Below are 22500 nucleotides of genomic sequence, written 5' to 3'. Positions count from 1 at the left end.
GTTCGTCCCAACCGAGACGAGACCGAACCGACAGAGGTTGCCACACGAATTCGACGCCTTCGCACGCAAACTCCGCCTTAGACTACACGCGGAGAGATGGGAGACCCGAGAAGAGGCCTCGGTCACACTGACCGCTATGTCTCCGGACGACGTCACGAACGAACACGCCTACCGACTACCCACCGCCGTTCAGAACGGTCTCGAAATGGCAGCCGCCGACCACGAAAAACGCCGCCCTCGAGGCGTACATAACGCGAACGAGACGAGCTCTGGCCGAGTGTAGGCCGAGAAACAAGATCTTCCAGAATCTGGATGCGTCCGAACGCGCCGCCGTCGAGCGACTGAGCAAACGCACCGACATCGTCATGAAGAAGGCGGACAAGGGATCGATGATCGTCGTCCGTATACGTCGAAAAAGGCCTCGGGCACGTGGACGACGCCCGCACGTACGAACGACTCGACAACGACCCGACACCGGCCATAACGAGTCGAATTAATCGATCCATCTCGATCATAAACGAGCACGGTCTCCTTGACCGCGACACGCTCCGGCACCTGATCAAGACGCCGAGCCGCGTCAGAACACAACAGCTCTACTTTCTGAGCAAAGTACACAAGAACCCGGTGGCCTATCGACCGATAGTATCCGGAAGCTCGGGGCCCACAGAGGACTCGAACAGAACAGTTACATACGGGACTCGGGTGACTCACACGAATCGAACGCGACGCCACACTGGTCACCATCGACGTCACGTCGCTCTACACGAACATACCCCAGGACGAGGGCATTCCAGCATGCGTCGACATGCTACGACGACACTACGGCGACGACCCGGCTCTCGCCCGCATCGCAGAGGTCTTCCTACACCACATACTTGCCGACATGCCGACAACGTGTTCGCCTTCGACGGCAAGATCTACCGACAACGCTTCGGCGTCGCCATGGGCACGCGAGTTGCGCCCACGCTCGCCAACCTGTTCATGGCGCGACTCGAGGATCGCTTCATCGAAGACGAACCGATCAAACCGCGCCTCTGGAAGCGCTTCATCGACGACATATTCGTCGTGTGGGAGGACAGCGAAGCCCACCTGGACGCCATGTTGGCGAGACTCAAGCAGACACACCCCACTATAAAATTCACACACGACACGGAAGCGATCTTTCTCGACGTCCACGCCTACAAAAGCGACCGCTTCCGCGCCACGGGCGGCATACTGGACACCAAGACACACTTCAAACCGACAAACCGCTTCCAGTACCTCGACCACGCCTCGTGCCACACCGCGGCCACGAAGCGGGCCGTCGACTGTCGGGCGAAGCGAATCGCTTTCTCCGATCGACGTCGGATCCGATCGAGTACGATCGAATCCTGACGGACCACAGACGCAGACTCGCCCGCAGAGGCTACCCGAGTAGACAAACGGATAGCCTACTCGCACGACTACCGCACACACGACGCACCCCTCCCGCCGCAGCCGCCGCCGCCGCAATCGGCGCGACCCGGGAGGGATGCGAGACACAACGCCCACGACAACGAGAAAGACCGAGACACGGACAGACCCAACGGAAACGAAAGTGCAAACGCAACGCGTCGACGTCGTCGCCGTGGACGATGACGGCGACGGCGCCGACGCCCACGAGAACGACGAGGACGTAAACAGATCGATACTCGTTACGACCTACTCACCGTGGTTTCCCGACACCGGCGAAATCGTACGCACGGAGTGGCAGACGATGCTCTCGCAAGACGAAGTGCTCCGACACACGCTCGGTCGAGAACTGATGATCGCCTACAAGAGAGCAAAGAACATTAGAGACCACATCACCAGTGCCCGTCTGAAAGACGTTACCGTAAAGACCGAAAAGACGGACGTATATACACGACGACTCGAGGGCACCGCCACATCTCGAGTTCACACCACAGACGACGGCGTGTGGACACGCACAATGTGAGACGTGCAACGTGCAGATCCATGACCACCAGCTGCGCCGTGCGCAGTACGAGCACCGGCCGATCCCACCCGATAGGCGGACGACGGCGAGTCCGTCTGAGCTGCAAATCGAAGAACGTGATCTACGTCATCACCTGCGCCATTGCGGGATGCCACAAACAATACGTCGGACAGACGGGCGACACGCTCAGAGCGCGCATGAGACACCACCGCAACAAGCTTCGGTCGTGGGACCGAAGATCTACCTACACTGCAACGACAGAAACCACAACCCCGACGGAGTCTGGCACGTCACGCCGATCCAACAGGAGACCGACCACGCCAGCAGACTGGCTCTCGAAGCAGACTGGATAAGACGCCTCAAGACAACGGGTCGCTTCGGCCTGAACAAGGCGGCTCGCAACACAAACGGACACGCGGCCGACGGCGACGGCACCGCGCCGTCGCCGCCGCCGCTGCCGACAACCACCGAAACGACCTCCGAGTTTACATTGCACGCGTTTTCTCTGTCTGTCTGTCTTGCTTTCAATCATTTTCGGTGATTTGATGCAGCAAACGAAATACAGACCACTCGTTGACCGAAAATATTAAATATTTACATTCCATATGCCTGCTACAGTCTGAAGCTCTCTAATTATAATTAATTAACTAAATGTCCTAAATAGTATGTAGACAATTGCAGCCACATTAGAATCACTCAAGTAACTCTCACACTCTAGTTAGCTATAGATATAGAGACTAGACTGCTGATGCAGAATCTTGTTCATAATGAGGATAGAATGTAGGTTGATGCTCATTTAATAGGCTGATGAGGTAGATGAGGCTTTACTTGAGAAGTTGACATGCTAATAAATTATATTGACTTGTTTTGATTGATTGCTTGTAGATTATATTGTCTTGAGTGTACATGTGGACAGACTGGACTTGCCATTGCAAATAGATTATCATAAAACAATAGGAACACGTTTGTAGTGTTACAACAACAATGTTAGAAAAAATTAATGATTGAAACTGTTGCTTAATTAAGTTAAGTTAACCAAACACTCTTTACAGGTTGCTGTCATGTAATCCCCACCACTGTACATTGTCTTCTTCAATGGAACTTTGCTGTACAACTAAATTTAGTAATACTACTGGAGTGGACCTTCACATGATAGGGTAGAACGACAAGATGGAAACAGTTGGACATGTCGACAGAAAATTTATTAACAACAGGAAACGCAATAATACTAAACCCTATTATCATAACACGTGACAAGAGTGTACACATCAAACCTGCCGATAACAATATCAAAGTTCAAACACTGAAAAACGCTACTTCCAACTTGTCTGGTCAATCTAAGAATACAGAGTGCAAACATAGCTTATTGCTATTGCTAAGTAATGTTGTCACAATGTGTAAAAACATAGAAATGATTTCAAGTAAGAAATACAACCACGTGGTTCAGTGACATGTCCACATCACCAAATGGGCTGAACAAGAGTGACATCGGCCACTCCATCCATCTTGCCCTTTACCATTCGTTTAGGAGGACACGCTTTATACTCGTCTTTCCCACGAATACGACTAATGATATTGCGAGCTTCGGCTGCTGTTGGTCGTGTGGCAGGATTATCTCTCATCAAGTGTTTACATAAGGAACGGACGTTCAGCTGACGGATGAGTAAGACTTGATCCATTCTTTTTCGACGGTCTGGAGTAACAGCAGTGAACAGCTCACACAGGGTCACTCCCGTACTATACATATCGGTCTCCTTGCTTTTTGGTAGAGCTGGAGCGTCAAATCTCTCTGGTGCTGTGTATTCTGGACTGAGAAGGCCGGCTGATAGTGAAGCATCTTGAAAACGAGCGGCTCCTAGATCACCCAGTTTGGCTCTCATCGTTGCAGTTACCAGGATGTTCCTTGGACAGATGTCACCGTGGAGAATCTCCGTGGGTTGCTATGACAACATAAGACCAGAAACAATCAAGAAAAGAACAAAATATCTACATGGATATCGTAGTTGTCTGAAGAGTTACTTGTAAGTCTGTGCTGATCCTTCCATAAGTGACAACTCTGTATAATTTAGGTTGTTTACGTTCCTATTCTTCACTTATGATGCTCATCGACTAAACAATCTATATATAATTGTGTGATAACTAACTGATTTATTCATCATTCCATGTAACTGTCAGCCTTAAAGCTTGCCTTCCTCCCCACTTGTTTCATTACCAGCATGTTTGTCTCTGTCTTCTCCTTGTCGATAAATATTATAATAGGCTAACATATTAAGCTCAAATAATCTGTCTGTCTGTCTGTATGTATGTATGTATGTATGTCCGTCTGTATGTCTGTCTGTCCGTCTGTCTTTGCTAATCTGGCATTTGTATAATCACCTCAACTCTACTTACAATTTTGATAATTTACGTGTGATTGAGATGGCATCACCACATGGTTCAACCTCATTTTTCATTTACTGTTCTTACCATCGAGTGAATGTGATCCAATCCACACAAAGAATCATGTGCCATGTCAACTTTTTCTCGTACAGTGAGAGGTACAGCACCTCGTTGACATGCATCGATCACACTAGAAATGGAGCCACTATGTAATTCCATGATAATCCACGCCTTCTTGACTTCTTTCTCCAGAGTGACACCACAAACAGCAGCAATGTTGGGATGATGTATCTTCCATGCTACAGACGCTTCTTGTTTCACAAGTTGAATGTATCGTTCAACATCAGCCAAATCATCATACAAACGCTTGACAGCAACAGAACAGCCACACCAATATCCAATACAAACAGCTAAATCACAATACAATTTCTTAATTTCTAGTTTATACAAGCAACCCTACACAGGAAAACACATGCAGGTCAGCTCTATGTGAAAATGTCAAGTAAATGCAGTTCAAGCCATGCTGAGCCGTGTGCTGACCTGTCCCAGCATTTATCGTTAAGCCAGCACAAGCCGGCCTTAGGCTAATAGCCAGTTGTGTCGTGTAAATTCTATGAGTCTGGCCTAATAAGATGTGCATCTCACCTCCATAGGATCCACGTCCTAGTTCTGTGCCAGTCAATTGAATGTCACATGAAGGAATATTGAAAACTTGGTTTTCTCGTTCTTGCTTGTATCGTTCAATTGCAGCATCGGCATCTGAAAGCAGCTCTACAATGTTAGCCTTTTCTAGTTGCTCTTCATTTAGTAATCGCATAAGATTTTCCTGATCGACGCTCATTTGCTCAATTTGTTGTCGAGCTTCATCAAGATCCTTCTGAACGCTGCATTTGTCTTCTCGCTCTCGTTGTAATCGTTGTCGTAGATCTTCTTTCTCCCTTCTCTCTTCACCAACTGCATCTTCTTTCAGCAGTTGTTCGTCTCTCAGTGCCATCTGTAGATGTGTGATTTGCTGTCTCAAATCACCATTTTGTCGTCTCAAATCATCAATTTGCCTATCTCTTGCTGAACCGTCTTGTGTCAGTTGCTCTATCTGTTGAATCAGCTGTTGTACCAACTGCTGATCTACCGTTCTCACCGCTTCTGTTGGAGATCGTAGTATGGGTGTAGTGGCCTGTACAAATCAAAAGAAATTCTTACAATAATAAGATGAGTACAGCACACAATATACTAGCCAGTAAGTTACACTGTAAGATATCCCATTATATTACAAACATGGCACACCCACACAATCATGATAAATGCAGACTATTTTAGAACGTTAAAATGCATTGATAAAAACTCATAGCTGCACTGCAATCTCTCATGCCTCACCCTGTATTTAGATAAACTACTAGCAGTCTGTTCATGCAAGGCTGTGTGTACAGAAAAACTGAGTAAGAAATTTGGTCCCGCTTAATGAACGTTGAGATCAATACTGCACTTTGTCTTATGTCTTTGCACTTTCTCAAAGTGCTCATACGTGTATGGTCTCATCTCGATTCCAAATAAACCTCATCAACCCAAATCATTCTTTCTTCCTAACCACAAGTACCGTAGTATATCTTTCTGTTCAGAGACCATTACACTATCCCAATGTGTGTGTCGCCCTGCGTGCTAGAAGTTAGCTACACCCCAGTGCACACCCACTAGCCAAAACAGTTCTATTAGATGCTTATTCTTCTGATAATGTATACTATATATTCTAATTGATTAGTAGTCTTGACTGCCTTTAGTATGCAAACCATAATTTAGTTTAAACACACACTAGACAACTAGCTACAGAAAAGAAAAATCCCTACAGAAATCAAACTAAAAACACTGATACTTAATTAATCAGCTGACCTTCATTCTTCCTGTCACTGGTGTGGAGGAATGACCAGCAGCTGCTACTGCTGTGGAGCTTGTGCAACCTTAAAAACAAAGCAAAAATAAATGGAGGATTAATTAAATTTACTTTCAATAACTAAATTTTCTACATACTAAGTAATACTAAAATATTTATTGTAAACGACTATCTTACAATGTTTCAGAAAAACTGCCTCATGGAAATTAATTAAGCATGGCCAAGCAAAATTTCCTAAAATATCGAGTGCAGCTTCCAGAAAATTTACCTTATGGTTAAGATATTATAGAGTTAGGATTAGAGTTAGAGTTAGAGTTACAGTTAGGGTTAGAGTTAAGGCTTGTTCACAACATTGACGCTGACATGCATTCAGCTGAGTGTCAACATCAAAGACACCTCCTTGACGCAAGCAGCATCCTTTGATGTTGACGCTGATGCTAATGCTGCAATAGGATTCATTTCTAGTCCAGCGTCAACATCGGCGTCAGCATCAATATTGTGAACCAGGCTTTAGGGTTAGAGTTAGTGGTTGTGCTTGATCTCCAAGACTGTGATTTGTAAAAAAATTGGAACGCCCACGCTCAATTTCCTGCCGTGTCCTACCTTCTGTGACAACAAAGTGAGTGAACTTTGACGGCTAATTATGTGATTACTAATAAACAATATGAGATAAAAATTTCAGCTGACATGTAATGAAGAACTCTAGTCTATAAATGTGTAAGTAGCAGTGTTGTTGCTAATAATACAAACAGTTTATCAACGAGAGTCTCAAACTTTGAAATGACCCTCATAAATAATGTCTATTGTATGACGTCATTGGTTAGTTTACATAGTAAACGTAGGTTAACATCAGGAGTAGAAGATTACAGAGGTTAGCCAAACCTTGTAATGTCAATAGCTAGCGATTAAACTATGTATTAATACAAATGGCTGTGAGAACATTGCATTGTTCGATTAGCATCATTCGGTTAGCATTGTCTAGCTGGTAGTTTTCTTGATATGAGTAAGCGCACTAGTCATTCAACCCAACGAGCATCGTCCCTCACTCTTCCTCAAGAAATTGCTCTGCTTTCAGACGTGTCAATTCGATTGCTCCTAGAGCAATATCACCTTGTCTTCACTGGCTCCAGAACGAAACAGATCAAGCGACTGTCTGCTGCTCTCTTTCCTACTGACAGAGCCACTACAACAACTACAGAGCCAACAGCAGCTTTATCCACAGTGGTGATGACGGAAACACGCCTACCATGGCCACGCAAATCAACAGCACATCACTAGAGACTGTGATCCAGTCAGCAGTACAAGCATCAGTAGCTGCCATGTCTCAAGCTATTCGTCCCATGCTCACCCGTTCAAGATCCAGGTCAGGCTCTTCCTGCTACACCACAAGGGAGGGCCATACCCGGATGCGGAGTCGCAATTGTGGGAACCGGAACAACGACAGCAGCCGAAGCTCTCGCTTATCATCAAGGTCTCGATCACAACACAAACGACGCTTTAGATCGCCCAGTCACCGTTCCTGCACAAGATCAAAATCACGTCGTTCCAGCCCTCGCACATCTCTCAGAAACGCATGGACGGCAGTCGGATCTAGCAATCAACCGGCATCCTGGATGCTATCTAGGAGGACAAAGAGGAAAATACTAGCAGGTGAATATGTTGACTTTCGCACCATACTTATTAAAGTAACAACTGACATAGTGGAGTCCCCATGGCAATGAAAGCCTCGGTATCCGGTGCAAAGCGCAGGCATGTCTGCAGCATTAACTCGTGGCTTCAGGCTTGGTCTGCATACACGGCTACAGTCTTACTAGCGGATCCAGCGCGAGGTTACAAACTTATCGGCTACCAGTCTATAGTCACTCAAGCTAGCTCGCAATACCAAACCTCAGCCTGGCTAAAATATAATAGAGCCTTTCGTTATTTTGCCAGCAGGACCACGAGCGTAACATGGGACACGATCGACCATCACATGTGGGCTCAGTGCTTCACAGGTCGTGCAGCAACCTCGATCACCTGCTATAAATGCAGCCAACCAGGTCACGTGGCAACAGACTGTGCACACACCGACCAGTCCTTTTGTCCCCCCAGGCAAGCAACCACATCTTCCGGTAACATCTTCAATCTCTCTTTGGGCAAACCCAAAATCTGCCGTCTCTTCAATGCTGGTAGATGCAAGAACCAAGCCTCACCTAGCCTGTGCAAACACCGACATAAATGTTTCATCTGCCACGACGATCACCTTGAGGCCACGTGCTCCTGCAAGGGCACCAATAAACAAGCATAAACCAGACACTCCACTTCAGCCTGAGGTTTTGCAATGTCAATTCACAATCACCCTGATCGTACGTTCATTAAATCAATGCTTTGGTCACTACATCATAGTTTCAATCTTGGCTACACTGGTGCACCTTAGTTTAGTTTATCTTTCAACCTAAAATCCGCACTCGAGCACAAGGTTATTGTTTAGCAAGGCAGGGCTCAAAAAATAGGTCATCGAGTCATCATTTGACGAGTTAAATTTTACAGCCTACAACTAGCGTTATAGTCTAGGACGACTATAGCAGACCAAGGCTAGTTTGTAATGGCTTTCTCAGTATGCAGGCGGATAGCTGTACTGTACTGAAACATGTGCCGGTTGCAGGGGCGTACGCAGGATTTCTCTAGAGGGGGTTCGTAACTAAGTTGTAGATCCAGTAATAGGCGCGCCGAAAAGTTAAGTGCTGTACTACTTTATAGATTTATATTATTTTTTACAGATAATTTCAATGTATCCAAAATCGGGAGTCTCGTTGTGTCTTCTGCTGTCCCCATATGTAATGGTGCTGTGTAGTTGCGCTCATGCGGCATTGCCTAATTCGAATTCCGCCATTACCTAGCGCCTAGAGGGGGTTCGTCCGAACCCCCTCGAACCCCCTCTGCGTACGCCCCTGCGGTTGACGCTCGCATTGGGAAATTTGTCGTACAATGACATGTATGCGTAGTAAATTATTACGCCAACAAGACATGTTGACAAACTCCTCATATCCCTGATAATGAAACGGGAAGTGCAAGAACCATCTCAGCATTCTGACAGAATGGTAAATCGTGTAGGTCGAAATAGGGTAGATATGATTTTAGTAGCAAGAAACAGACAACTTCCGCAATGTGATATGTGGAAGTCTGGTTGAAACCCCGCCTTGTTTTGACAAAGAGAGGTGGTATGCGTTTAATCACTAATTCAATTAGCTATCACTATTGCAAAGATGTCTTAGCTCTGTCTAGTGTAACACGTCGTATCCATTCGCTCAGCGGTAATGTGTGGATACGCTTGGTTGCATGCCATTGTGAAGTACGGAATACTGCGCTGTATGTTTGTACTAGACTCGTACCCAGTCCTCTCCTCGCACGCACTCCAAAATGACAGTATACCACTAAACACCCTTATTGATATCAACATGACGCCCTAGACTAAAAGGTTTGACGACCTAAAATTTTTGGAACTAACGACGACAACTAGTTGGACCAATTTCTCGAGCTCTGGAAGGACTCGATTTAGAAAGCAAACGCAGTCACATGACTGGCCTTACCCCTCTGCCAACTCTCCAGTGCTCTGGCGTAGGTGATGTTCCAAAGAAAAACGGTAGCTAGAGACTGATCATGCACCTCTCCTCGCAGACTTAGTATTAACAACGACATTGACCTGGAGAAGTACCATTTGTAGTACAAGAAAATTGACGATAATATTGCCTTTGTGAAACACACCGGTCAGGGTTACTGCATGGCAAAGATGGACATGAAACATGCCTTTCGTTTGTGCCCTGTCTGCCAAGAGGATTGGGACCTACTGGGAGTTTATTGGGACGGCCAATACTACATCGACAAGTGCTTGCCCTTCCATCTATGCTCCTCACCAGCACTATTTAATCAAGTAGCAGACGCATTTGAATGGATCCTAGTAAACAAGTGCCACATTAATCGGGTTCTACACTACCTCGACGATTTCTTCTTTGTCGAACCTGACAACTCCACTTGCCGCGCATCCATGACACGGGTGAAGGACAAAGCCCATCAGCTGGGCGTACTGATGAAGCCGAGCAAAGAAACAGGCTCGACTACAACCATAACTTTCCTAGGCATTGAACTTGACTCAGAGGTGCTGGTTGCCAGGTTACCTCCTGAAAAACTCAGGGATCTGATGGATAAAATTCCCCAATGGCTGTCATGCCGTAAGGCCACCAAGTGTGATTTACAATCCATAATCGGTAAGCTTAGCTTCGCACGCAAGGTCATTCCGGCCGGCCGAATTTTTCTACAAAGACTCATTGACCTGACAGCCTCTGTTCGATTGAGTCATCACCATGTCTACATTAACAGTCAAATCTAGGAAGGATTTCTAATGGTGGTATCGCTTTCTTCCATCCTGGAATGGGGTTGTAATGATGCCGGATGTCCGTCTCTCTGCCACCGCAGACATGGAGCTCTACACAGATGCATCCGGTTCACACGGTTTTGGCAAGTGACATCGTAGCCTTTTTGGTTTCGTCGTAGCCTGTTTGACGTGGGGCAATCATAGGTCTGGCAAGCGGGTTTTAGTCCACTGTGACAATCAGAGCGTAGTCGACTTATGGCAACACGGACCATTCTACTGCCCCAATCTCCTGGCACTCGTCCTTCGCTTGTTTTTTACGGCGGCAAACATTAACTATACTGTCGTTATTAGACATATACCTCCCACTCCTTGCCTTCCAATCACTATCAAGATCATCAGTCAAATGAAATCGGTGCTGCGAGAACGCCTTGACCTATCAAACGACAATCGTCAGATGTACTGGGCTGCCTTTACCGTGGCCTTCTTTGGTGCTCAGAATTTACAGATCCGAGTCCAAGCAATTGTGACAAAGATCGAAAGCTATTACGCCCTGATCTCACAACCGATGACAACGGGTATCCGCTGCACATCAACGCTTCTAAAACAAACCCGTTCTGCTTGGACATCGACTCATTTCTTAGACCGACACACCATTCAGTCTGTGGGGTAAAGGCTTTAAAAATTACACGACCTGTCCTAGAGCATCTGATCTACTGCAATTTGCACATGCAGACGGGTCATATCTGTTGAATTTGATGGTCTCAAATTGTATCCCAGCGCCCTGGTACACACGCAGTCTCCTGGCTCTCTTTGGGGTAGCATGTCATTTGGGAGAGGGGCCCTGTTCAGATCAGTCTTGCCCCAACATTACGTACGAGTGTATCTCCACTCAGGTTGCAACGTCAACGCGACTAAAAACTTTGATGCAAGCCAGTTGTCTCATGTACGTCATTAAACGAAATAGGTCTGTGATAGGGTGTTGAGCCTCCAACGTCAACTCCACTGAACTCTTGGGCTCAAGCGGGATGTGACAGTCTCCAACGTCAGCTTGACTGACCTCTTGGGCTTGAGTACATGGTGGTTCTAACGGCCGTTGATCCTCCAACGTCACCCTGAGTGACCTCTTGGGTTCACACCACTTGTCGAAGCTCAGAGTATGACATGACAACTCTGGTTAACTCATTGTTCACAAATCCCTCACAGCCTGCCACGTTGCCCCATTGAAGACCACACTGTCTCGTGTCTACGCAATATCGCAACTAGCGGGCATGTCGCTTACAACATAGTAGTGTATTACAAGTGATGTTAATGTCTATTGTATGACATCATCAAATGTTTTTATTGTCTCACTTACTTGGATGATCGTTGTCAGCAACTGCAGTTGTTCTATCTGTGATGTTTGATGCTGAATTTCCAGCTGCAACAGAACTCTAACATCACACACAACCACTAATCAATACACACAACCTATACTGTGTGACAATCAGCTCATACATTCTCATTTAATTCTTTCAAATAAGAAATAATACGAGAACGAATTTCTTTATTTGAACCAGAATCTCTTGGCAACTGTTTTTCAGCAGCTTGTAATGGTGTTTGTCCTTCCTGTCCAATAATAGACAGTATTATTAGTGCAATAAACATAACAATATCACACAGTACAAAGTACATATAATCAATAAATAGTTAACCAGCTTATTATCCAGCACATACACAATGCACAATCAGCATAGCAAGTGTGTGATAAAAGTGAATGTTAGAAAGACAATACAAATAAGACAAATGTCATGCAGTTGACTAAACATCTCTTTAGCTGTTGTGCCACACACTTGTACAGCAACTCATTCTATTACTGCTCACACATTAACTACGCAAACTGACGTTCACTGCTGATTCAGTCATCATTCACAATCAACACGTAGCCATGTCATATGCTGTCGTGTGACTGAGCAATGAGGATAATAATTCATTACTCTCCATGAATTCCAACATCATAATCATGACTTCACACAAAGTCATTATCAATGTATGATTTCACTAAATACAGTTCCACATCCATGCAGTCACACCACCAACTAGCAACATCATCACTTCACCATTATAATTTACAATACCACTCTACTACAACACAAACAATGTCCCTCAAGGTCCTTATCTAATAATGTTTCTTATAACTAACTAATTAACACCAGCAATGACAATGAGCATATGCGCTGCATTCCAATTGTCCATCCGTCCCTTGCTCCGTCCATCCGTCCGCAGAGATATTACTGTAACCCTAAAGCATGCGTGTCTCCAGTTAATGACTGCTCACATCTGTCATCTTTTATCATGCTTAACACCATGCCCACAAGAACACCATGCTTTAGAGCGTTGCAATGTGATTTGGGTCGCATTGGAAAGGGTTCACAGTAAGGGATACGGTACTGTCAAACTCGAATACTGAACACCGTCAGAGCGCCGAACTACATTGAACCATATGATCATCCGGAGCGCCAGATCAATAACATCACAGACAAAACTGTCTTGATCGTCGAACACAAAACACATCCAAACCGAAGCGCTAGTTCTAAACCACCCGAAGCACAGGGTTTCTTGAACCGCCTAAGGCACCAGGCTTCAAATCCAAGTAGAGCCCACCCAGACTGTAAGGCTGAACTCGCTTACGTAACCGTACCCCCACATTCCCTCCAGAGTTCAGCCTGCCACACCCAAATGCAACTCAAAGCAAGCAGACACCAAGCCAGAGTCCCATGGGGAGACATGGCTGCCGGTTGCAAAGAGACTCCCCTGAGTGTATCCGCTGAGGTGCGGACGTAGCATCGGTAGCAGTCGCTACACCAGTGACCCAATGTCTGGATCAACCAAGGGGCATACCCACAGCTGCAGCAGTTGTTGCTGCACCGATGCGGAAGCTATGACCCGTGTAGAGTGTCTCCTCGATGCCGGCTGCATGTAACAGTAAACACAGACGAGCGGTAAAAACGATCTGTGAGTTAATTAATTAAGTATGCACCATCAGCACGTCGAAACAATGGATCACCAAGAGTGCCTTCACGAATTGCCAGAAAACAGTGTAGAGCTCAAACTGCGCAGACAGAACACCCAGATGGATAAATGCAAACGGTGTGGCCCAGATGGAACGGGTCTGTCTTTATTTATCTGTTTGTTCTTCTTGCAACATTTCAGAATATCTTTAATTATTAGGCAGAGGTCACAATCACTGCTGTCACCATTTATAGATTAAGCTTCAACAAATGTGAGCTACATACTCCACATTAGCAAGATATACTGTAAACAAACACAACAAATGTACACTTACATTGTTCACTGTTGACACATCAGCTCCTGATGATATCAACAACTTGACAATTGACAGATGACTATCACAACATAATTCTGATGAGCAGGAAAGATGTAAAGGTGTTGATCTATACTAAAACAAGCAGATGAAATGAGATACGAAAAACAGTAAACAACAAGAGATTATAGTAAGTAAGCTGCTCACAATACACGTGCATGTCAAATTCTGTCACATTGCCATTGCAACTTTGTCATCACTTAATCTTTCTTGACAACACGACACACAAATTAAAGTGTTTGCTCATGCATCTAATAATTGGCGAGCGAAGCGAGCCTCTCTCTTGTCATGTCAATTGAGCTCGAGATATATTATATTTATATATTTATATATATGCGTACGTCAGCACTTGTCATATGGATTTACGGCAAAAAAGAAAGACAAATCGACAAAACGACGATGCCAGATGAATGCAATTTTGACTCCTAACATATGCGCTAAAATTAAAGCAAGGGACCCTTTTCGAGGGGTCGACTTAATTGTAATTTCTTGGCGAGAAGAGTAAAACGACTCTCGATTTTGCTCCCTTACGCGACTAACGAGCAAATGAGACTGATACGTGACAAACGGAATGGAAAAGAAAAGCTAAAAGAAGAGAAAAGTCTGCTTTTTGAGTTTCCACGCGTTACTTTGACAGAAATTATTGCTATGCAACCATTATCACGTGACTACGCGACCATTGTTACGCGACTATCTCAGTAAACGAGTGAGACGATTGAAGCGTGAACGAAGAATTGAAGACAACTATAGTATTTTGCGTTCAATTATCCGAACTCAGCGTTCAATTATCCGATTCCGGCAATCAATTATCCGAATTGGGCGTTCAGTTATCCGATTCAAGCATTCAATTATCCGATGCTCTGTCCTAATTAGAAGTAGCAAATATAGAAATAATTATTTTAGTCACACATTTCTTTCATGACGTCTTTCTATGATGCTCACTCACGTTTCAGCTGAACAATAAATAATTGATTCAAGAAAGGTGGGAAGGCGAAGTAGTGAAATTCGAGCTCTAGATTAGCTAAAAACCCACTATGATGCATGATGGACTGTTGTATGGTATCACGAAAGAGGCGCTGCTTACAAAGTATGCAGATTGCACCATGATTGACAGAGCAAGGCGTTGTTGTAGGCTTTGTAGATATGTAGATTTAGTTCGCTCTCAACAGCTTAGTTAGACCTCCGCAGAGACGTGGGACACCAAGATTTGTGCAAAGGAAATTATTGTACAACACAAACTAAAACTTCACGCTAAAGTCAAGATTAATTACAAATTATTGCGCTTAGACAGCTGATGAATGATGATATTTGAGCGGCTGCCCAACCTCAGACTATGTAGGTTATTCAGTTTTCCATGATATTGCACAACAGCCGTAAGCAACGGATAATTGAACGCCTGAATCGAATAATTGAACGCCCAATTCGGATAATTGAACGCCAAATACTATAGAAGGGCAACTGAAAGTCTGTTTCTTTAGTTCCCGCGTTTGTTTGACAGAAACTATTGCTACGTAACGCAACCATTGTTACACAAATTATCACTCAATAGGTAAAGACAGAACACCATCGCTCACAAGACACAATGCTAACCGAGCATTTACTAGTTATTAGTGTTTGAGCGTGGTTTCACTTAGGGTTACTGATGATATTGACATGTACATTAAAGTACACAGATATTCCTTAAAGAAAGTCTACTTGAATCAGCATGCACAACACGTTCATCACATAAACACACTAGTCCTTACAGCACATTCACACGAGCACTTGTAACTGGGCAAATACAAGTCAGCATGGGTTGGCTAGCTCTGAAAGGTTGTGTGAACATGAGACGATCTAAGTCGTGTTGGAATGGCCCACCTCAAACAGCAATGCCAGAACAGTTTGGCTCACCTTGGCTCCCCTTCACCATGTGAACAGTAACCAAGCTGAACTGTAGTCTCACATAACCAGACCCTTTCCCCTTTAACTGTTGTAATGCTATCGAGAAAATTGCAGGCAGATTGTAGCCGATCCATAATCAAGGAAAGGTAGCGCAAGTGTTTCAAACACACATGTGATCGTCCATAGCTTAGCAACAGACACACCCACTAAGTGAGCTGCATGGCTTGCTTTTTCGGAACGCTGTGTGAACAAGGGGATGGCTCGACTCGGCTTGGAAGGAACTCGTGTGGAAATTAGATGACTGACAGCAAATTAAGAATGATGACTGCATGTTAGACTTTTAGGTAAAGAGTTGTGACACTCATTCACATCATTTCTCAATTCGCAAAATACACACAAATACTATTGCATACAAATACACTCACATTGTTCTTGACATCTTTCTGACATCCTGCTGACAATAATTTCTCAACAATAGACAAATGAACAAAATAACAAGCATAATGCAGAGCTGTCCATCCATCCTAACATTGATAAGACACATCACATGTTATTATCAGTGAGTACATTATGAATACATGCATCTACAAGTATCAACACCAACTGACTATAAAAATAGCACATCAACCTCACATACAACTCACCTCTGTCCTTAACCAAACACAATTCCACAATGTAACCTCAATACTCTAATCCTTTAACTGTTACACAAGCAAACACTCAAATTGGTAGCCACATACAACATTTTCTATGTGTAATTTAATATTCATCTAAAGTATATCTAGTAAAATCAAGTCATCACTAAACCACTTTTTGTCAAACTTTTTCAATACAGTAAGCACATTTGCCATAGAACTTCATCCCACCCTCCTGTTCAGCATCAACAAACAAACAAACAAACAAACAAACAAACACAAGTGCACATACAATGCAAATACTGTTACAGTAGACTCTAGGTAGCTACAAGAGTAAAAAAAGGATATCACCATAAGCTTACTCTAAACAAGCTAAATTGACTTCCAGTCTGTCTGTCAAGTTGCTATCTACGTTTGTACACCTGTATGTTTGTAAGGGTGTGTCATGTTAGGAGCCAATCAGTAGTCGTTTTGAGACACATAAAATAGCTGACATAACACTAGCTTGTCACCTTGAATCACTCTTGGGAATTTGTTGAGCCAATCAGCAGTCCCTTGGGACACCAACAATAGGTGACATAACAATCCCCGCGCATTATGACAGAAAGGCTGAGATGTCGTATCCATAGCAATAAAGTTAATAAGGTCAAACTGTTGTGGAACTGAGAAGTACAGAGTAAAGTTCGGCTAATAGTTGTACAGGTCTGTTAATTTTTACAAAACAAACGAATTCATTGTTCTTCAAGAAGCCAAGGGAAGGTCCCATGGGATACCGTTGCACATGACCAACATATGTCATACACAATCTTCAAGAGAGCAATATGTTTTAGATGTAAGACTGATGATGAATGATCGATGTAGTCTAGCAAGAAAGATTCGTAGGAAACGTTAAAGCTGCTTTGTTTTGGATCCTGTCGCTAAATGTCGCTTCACAGTTATTTCCCATGGAGATACAAGAGACCTACGAGATCTCTAGCTATGGCAAACTAACTGAACGAAAGATGATAGCAATGGCTCAATGAAAGCACGATACTGTGGTAATCGCGTCCACCTCAATAGTTATCTTCAAGTGATGCAAGTGCGCTACATCAGAATTGAGAAATAACGTGGACAAGCCCACTTTGTGCAAGAGTTATGCAGATATCATGCATGTGCATGTGCTGAATTCAAAATATCTATAGTGTGGGACATTGATGATATTAAGTTAATTATCTTTAATCACATCAACAGGAACCCTGTTTTTTCAAAGAATTATACATTAATTCTAGCAACAAGCTAATGATTAATTAATAATAATGACAATACATAGACAAAAATTAATAAAATTTACATTAATATTCACAATAAATACACACACACACACGAATGCATGTACGCGTGCACACACACGTGCATGCACGCACACGCACACGCGCACGCACGCACACGCACACGCGCACGCACACACACACACACACACACACACACACACACACACACATGTATTATGTATCCAACAAAATACGACATTCTTCAGTCCCACCAATTCATTGAATGTTCCTACATAAACTTGCTAGTACAAGATTTCTCGTAAATCAGAAAAGCACATCTACTAAACTGTGTTGCTAAGAAAAATTTTTGTGTTGAGTTATAAGTGGATGCTAGAACTATAATATGTGTAGATCTAACACCATAAACTACATCATCTGTCATCATCTTCATCACCACAACCACGACTACCATAATCATCATGTCATTTTCATTGAGTTAACTGCAATCTTGTGCACTTACAACAAACTCTTTACAAACAATAGGTGTGGTTTACGATGTAGTGTGTGTGTATGTGGCATAGTACACAGCCAACCGACCTGTCCTTCCAAAGTGTGGCAGCTCTGCATTCAGCTGCTTAATTACATATCACAGTTTAATACCCCATTCACACGAGCACAGTTCCAAACTGGGCCGAGCCGAGCCAAGCCAGCCCGAGCTAGTAAAGCAAGCCAGCTCTTGTTCACACAACGTGTAGAGAAAGCGAGCCAGTCGCTATAGTAGGCGTGTTCCTTGGTGCGCATGCTAGCTATGTTGTTTGTAGAGACAATGTACACCCATTCGTAAGTAGCCTCGGCCTCCAAGACCCGTGTGGGAGGACAATTATGAATCGACGCTACACGGGTCTGGGACACCGAAGCTAGTTCGTAAGTATCCTGCTCCCTTCATTTGTTCCGCCAATTTGACGTAAACTTCCCTGTTTCTAGCACAGCCTTCAATTTGAACCTGGATGCTGCCCTCACCCCACAATGTTATGAGGTACAAGGTTTCGTGTTCTGACCACGCCATTTTCGTATGTATTGAGCATGCGTGGCCATCAGACAGGCTTGGCCCGCATTCACACGCCGATTTGAAGACGCGCTGAACCGGGCCAACCCGTGCTGGCACGGCAAGTTGTGCTGGGCCAGGCCAGCACGGCTCGGCATGGCTCGACCCACATTCACACGACGATTTCATTCAGCACTGACCCATGCCAGCCCGCGCTGGCCCGGTTAGGAGAGCTCGTGTGAATGGGATATAACACTCGTATGTGTCATACAAGCCTCTTACATCATGCATCCCTATTAACTGCATACAAACACCTACTATTACATTGTTGTGTCTAATGCTGCACAACAACTCAACCGTCATGGTTTGCTGATATAAACAGTGAAAGTAAATCTTGCCAATAACATTCTATCCAGTACAACAAACCTCCTGTAGTTGCATTGTAATATAATCTAATGTATTATCCATAACACAACATATAAACAAGGAATAAGTGAAACAACACACTCAACAGTTACTACTTCATGCATTTTCCTAACCCCTTCAAACATGCATCCTCATCTATTGCATAAATTTAGCCCCGGCCCCAAAAAGGCGTGGTTAAAGTTGGTGATGTAGGTGATGTTATATGTTGACCCTAACCCTAATTGGAGCTCACCAAGACATTAAATTTGGACGATACACTGTACAGTCGAGTTCCCGCTGTAGGCATCAGGGATTTGTGTTGTCGTGTTGCATTTATATGCACGCACTCCTACTGTTTTGTCTGCCATCACTGTACTATGATTATCTATCTATCTCACACACGCATCCAAAAAGGAGGTGTTTGAAAGTATGAAGTTCAAGGGCCAGCAGTGCATCTATAGCTTTGCTTCATTAATTTTCTATTTACGTTTATTAGGTTATCTAAGCCATTCCTACAAAGAACCCCCAACGAGTCATAACTTGATATCTATGACTCTATTTTAACGTGTTGTCCAGTTCACTACACTTGTAAATAAGGACCTCTCTACCTCAAAGTTGTAAAGTCAATATTACAATGACTTTTACTGTACAAGTTAATTTAGTACAATAAGTGTCTCTACCAAACACTCAATTGGTATGCAAATATGAATGTGAATGACTTGTGACTACTAATGTGTGTTGGGCTTCACAATATTACTACTGGAAATTTCAAATATTTTTCTTTTTCTCTCTCACTCATCCACTAACACTCGTCTCTCTTCTATTCTCTCCAGTTAATTCTTACTGTTACAACACTTTCACCAATATTCTCTCTCGTTGCTTCATTGTTTTGTTGTAACCTACATGCATTGGCCTTATTGTTCTTTCTAATCAAACTTGCACACTTCACTCAATTACATCAACTAATAGACCAAGTAACAATTATACCAGCCTTACAATTCACAAAATAAAAAACACAAATAATGTCACAAGCAAACACACTCACATTATCCCTTGCTTCTTTGTTACAACCTGCTGCCAATAATTTCTCCACAACAGACAAATCACCATACCAACAAGCATAATGTAGAGCTGTCTGTCCACCCTACCATTGATAAGAGACATCACATGTTATTATCAGTGAGTACATTATGAATACATGCATCTACAAGTATCAACACCAACTGACTATAAAAATAGCACATCAACCTCACATACAACTCACCTCTGTCCTTCATTCAATTTAACCAAACACGATTCCTCACAATACAATGTAACCTCATTACACTAAACATTTGACATCACAACATGCAAACAACCAGACCAGCAGCCATGTGACTAGATAGTCTAACTGTCCACAATCACAAATCTGTCAATTAAGTGTGGTGGGCAACACTAGTGGGCAGGTGGGCAAACAGATTGCCATGCAAACTACATCATCAATCATATCAACCTTACTAAACAACAAATCTCATCTTTTCATTTAAAAATAACTCACTAACAACCCACTCTCACAATATTTTCTAATTTCAACAAAATATCAAAACTATCTATTCATTCTAACTGTGACTGTTAGCACCTTTCTCTAGCATATACATTCAACTGTTCAATCAGACAGGCACAAATACAATGAGCATCCATTAATATTTCTATTCATTTTAACCACAGGAAAGAGATGCCATTACCATTACTAACTAAACTCATTTATTTAAACACAACAAACTGCATTCAAATTTGCACTCTTACCAATTCCTCATGATAGTTTATGTTTGCTTGATGTTGTAGCAGCAAGTCTACCATCTCAATCCATGAATCAGCACATGCTACTTGCAACGCTGATGGAATACCACACGCACGACCATACACTCCCTACGAAATACACAATTGGCTACAAAAGTCAATGAAGTTTGTGCAGTGTAGGTCACGTGACATGTGTAAAGGGCGTGACCATATTAGAACGACAACGACAGCAAAGCAACGACGTAGGAGCGCATGAGACGAAACGATTCATTCACTAATACCGGTAGAGAGAAAATGAGGCGGCACTTCCAACCAACGCCACCTCAACATCGTAAATGATCGTCACTTTCTCATACATTTCCTCATTTACCAACGTCCAACCCAATCTCTCTAGTCTACAAACTAGATCTGTACATTTACACATCAATCAATTCTTACTCCGTCTCCCACTACATTTACATCTGCTCCTTTCTTGAGAGCCGCCGATGCCTTATTTACATCGTTTGCACACACGGCATTAAAAAGAGCTCTACTGGAAGTCCTTCTATCCATATTGTGAACGCTGTTTAGAATCTTCGTCTTCTAATATACGCGCATGCGCAAATAAATTTTAGTTAAGTTAAAGGAGAACTCCCACGCTAATGCAAGTTAATGTTTAATCAAAGTACTAGTTGCCACAACTCCATTCGCATAACAACTTTTTGCCTAAGCCTGTCAGGAAGAGAGAAACAAGAAAGCAAAGTTGGGGGCGTGTCACGTGGGCGCCGCCATCTTGGATGATGACGTAGAAGTGTCTTACCTTCGCGCATGTGTACATTGCTGCGTAGGCAAATCTTGCGTAGGATGGTGTATTGCATTGCATACGGCTGTAATAATAAAGATAAGGACAGACAGCGTGGTGTGCGTTTCTATCGATTACCGCTTAAGAACAAACCATTGCTGAAAGAGTGGTTGTCCAAGCTTCGTCTGAAGGATCCGCCCTTATCACAGAACAGTCGTGTGTGTACGGAGCACTTCCACTCCGACTGCTTTGAGCGAGATTTACAAGCAGAGCTCTTAGGAACTAAACAAAGGGTGTGCCTGAAGCCCAACGCTGTTCCAACACTCTTCTCTTTCGTAAGCAGTACATCAACGAGGGTGACAGGCAAGCGACGACAGCATGTTCACGTAAAACAATCCACGCTTCTATAGTACAAACTAGGAAGTTAAGAATTTTATGTAATGTGCAGGCTGTTACTGATATACTAGAACAGTCATCATCTAAAGCAGCTAAAGAGGAATCTGACCAAGAATTTGAAGGATTGGAAGACCAGGAGATACCAGAGTCAAACACTCTACCACTAATGTGTGATGCATCAACGCAGTACGATCTGTCACACATTGTGAATCCAGAAGAACATTCATATTGTTTAACCTCCTCTCCCATTCCTTCAGCTGATAGGGCATTTTATCCCCCTTCATTCTTGGTAGCGGCTGACCCAGGGAGTCCTACTGCTTCCTCGGAGGGAGAGGTATCACGTGACATTTATACTGGTACAGACTACGATCCTTTCAATGATACAGCTGCTGCAGACA

The 22500-nt window shown here is 43.7% G+C and overlaps 3 protein-coding genes across 3 annotated transcripts in view; all 3 read right to left on the bottom strand.

The window, feature by feature from the left end:
- The window catches only part of LOC134182989 (cyclic nucleotide-gated cation channel beta-1-like), a 5583-nt gene extending 2269 nt beyond the window's left edge, over positions 1–3314 (bottom strand). The window contains exons 1-3 of the mRNA XM_062650432.1: positions 3229–3314; positions 1852–2075; positions 1689–1791 (exon numbers count right to left, since the gene is read on the bottom strand). Of these exons, the coding sequence (XP_062506416.1) occupies positions 1689–1791; positions 1852–2075; positions 3229–3314 (413 nt within the window). The remainder of the gene's footprint in view (positions 1–1688; positions 1792–1851; positions 2076–3228) is intronic.
- Positions 3195–18762, bottom strand: LOC134182987 (probable serine/threonine-protein kinase DDB_G0281745). The gene is made up of 9 exons (XM_062650431.1): positions 18700–18762; positions 16237–16335; positions 13892–14005; positions 12064–12174; positions 11924–11999; positions 6218–6285; positions 4979–5507; positions 4421–4743; positions 3195–3894 (listed from the first exon to the last, which is right to left on the bottom strand). Exons 1-9 carry the CDS (start codon positions 18760–18762, stop codon positions 3415–3417), a joined length of 1863 nt encoding a protein of 620 aa, XP_062506415.1. The 3' UTR covers positions 3195–3414.
- Positions 18763–19829: 1067 nt separating this feature from the next.
- Positions 19830–21494, bottom strand: LOC134183603 (ankyrin repeat domain-containing protein 1-like). Its single transcript, XM_062651188.1, has 3 exons — positions 21364–21494; positions 20932–21054; positions 19830–20290 (listed from the first exon to the last, which is right to left on the bottom strand). The coding sequence occupies exons 1-3, from the start codon at positions 21475–21477 to the stop codon at positions 20105–20107; spliced, it is 423 nt and encodes a 140-aa protein (XP_062507172.1). The 5' UTR covers positions 21478–21494; the 3' UTR covers positions 19830–20104.
- Between the last annotated feature and the right edge of the window lie 1006 nt (positions 21495–22500).

Source organism: Corticium candelabrum, chromosome 8 (assembly GCF_963422355.1).
Source record: "Corticium candelabrum chromosome 8, ooCorCand1.1, whole genome shotgun sequence".
In the NCBI taxonomy this organism is placed as follows: domain Eukaryota; kingdom Metazoa; phylum Porifera; class Homoscleromorpha; order Homosclerophorida; family Plakinidae; genus Corticium; species Corticium candelabrum.
Note: the sequence above shows the minus strand (reverse complement) of the source record. Positions and strands in the feature narration are given on the sequence as shown.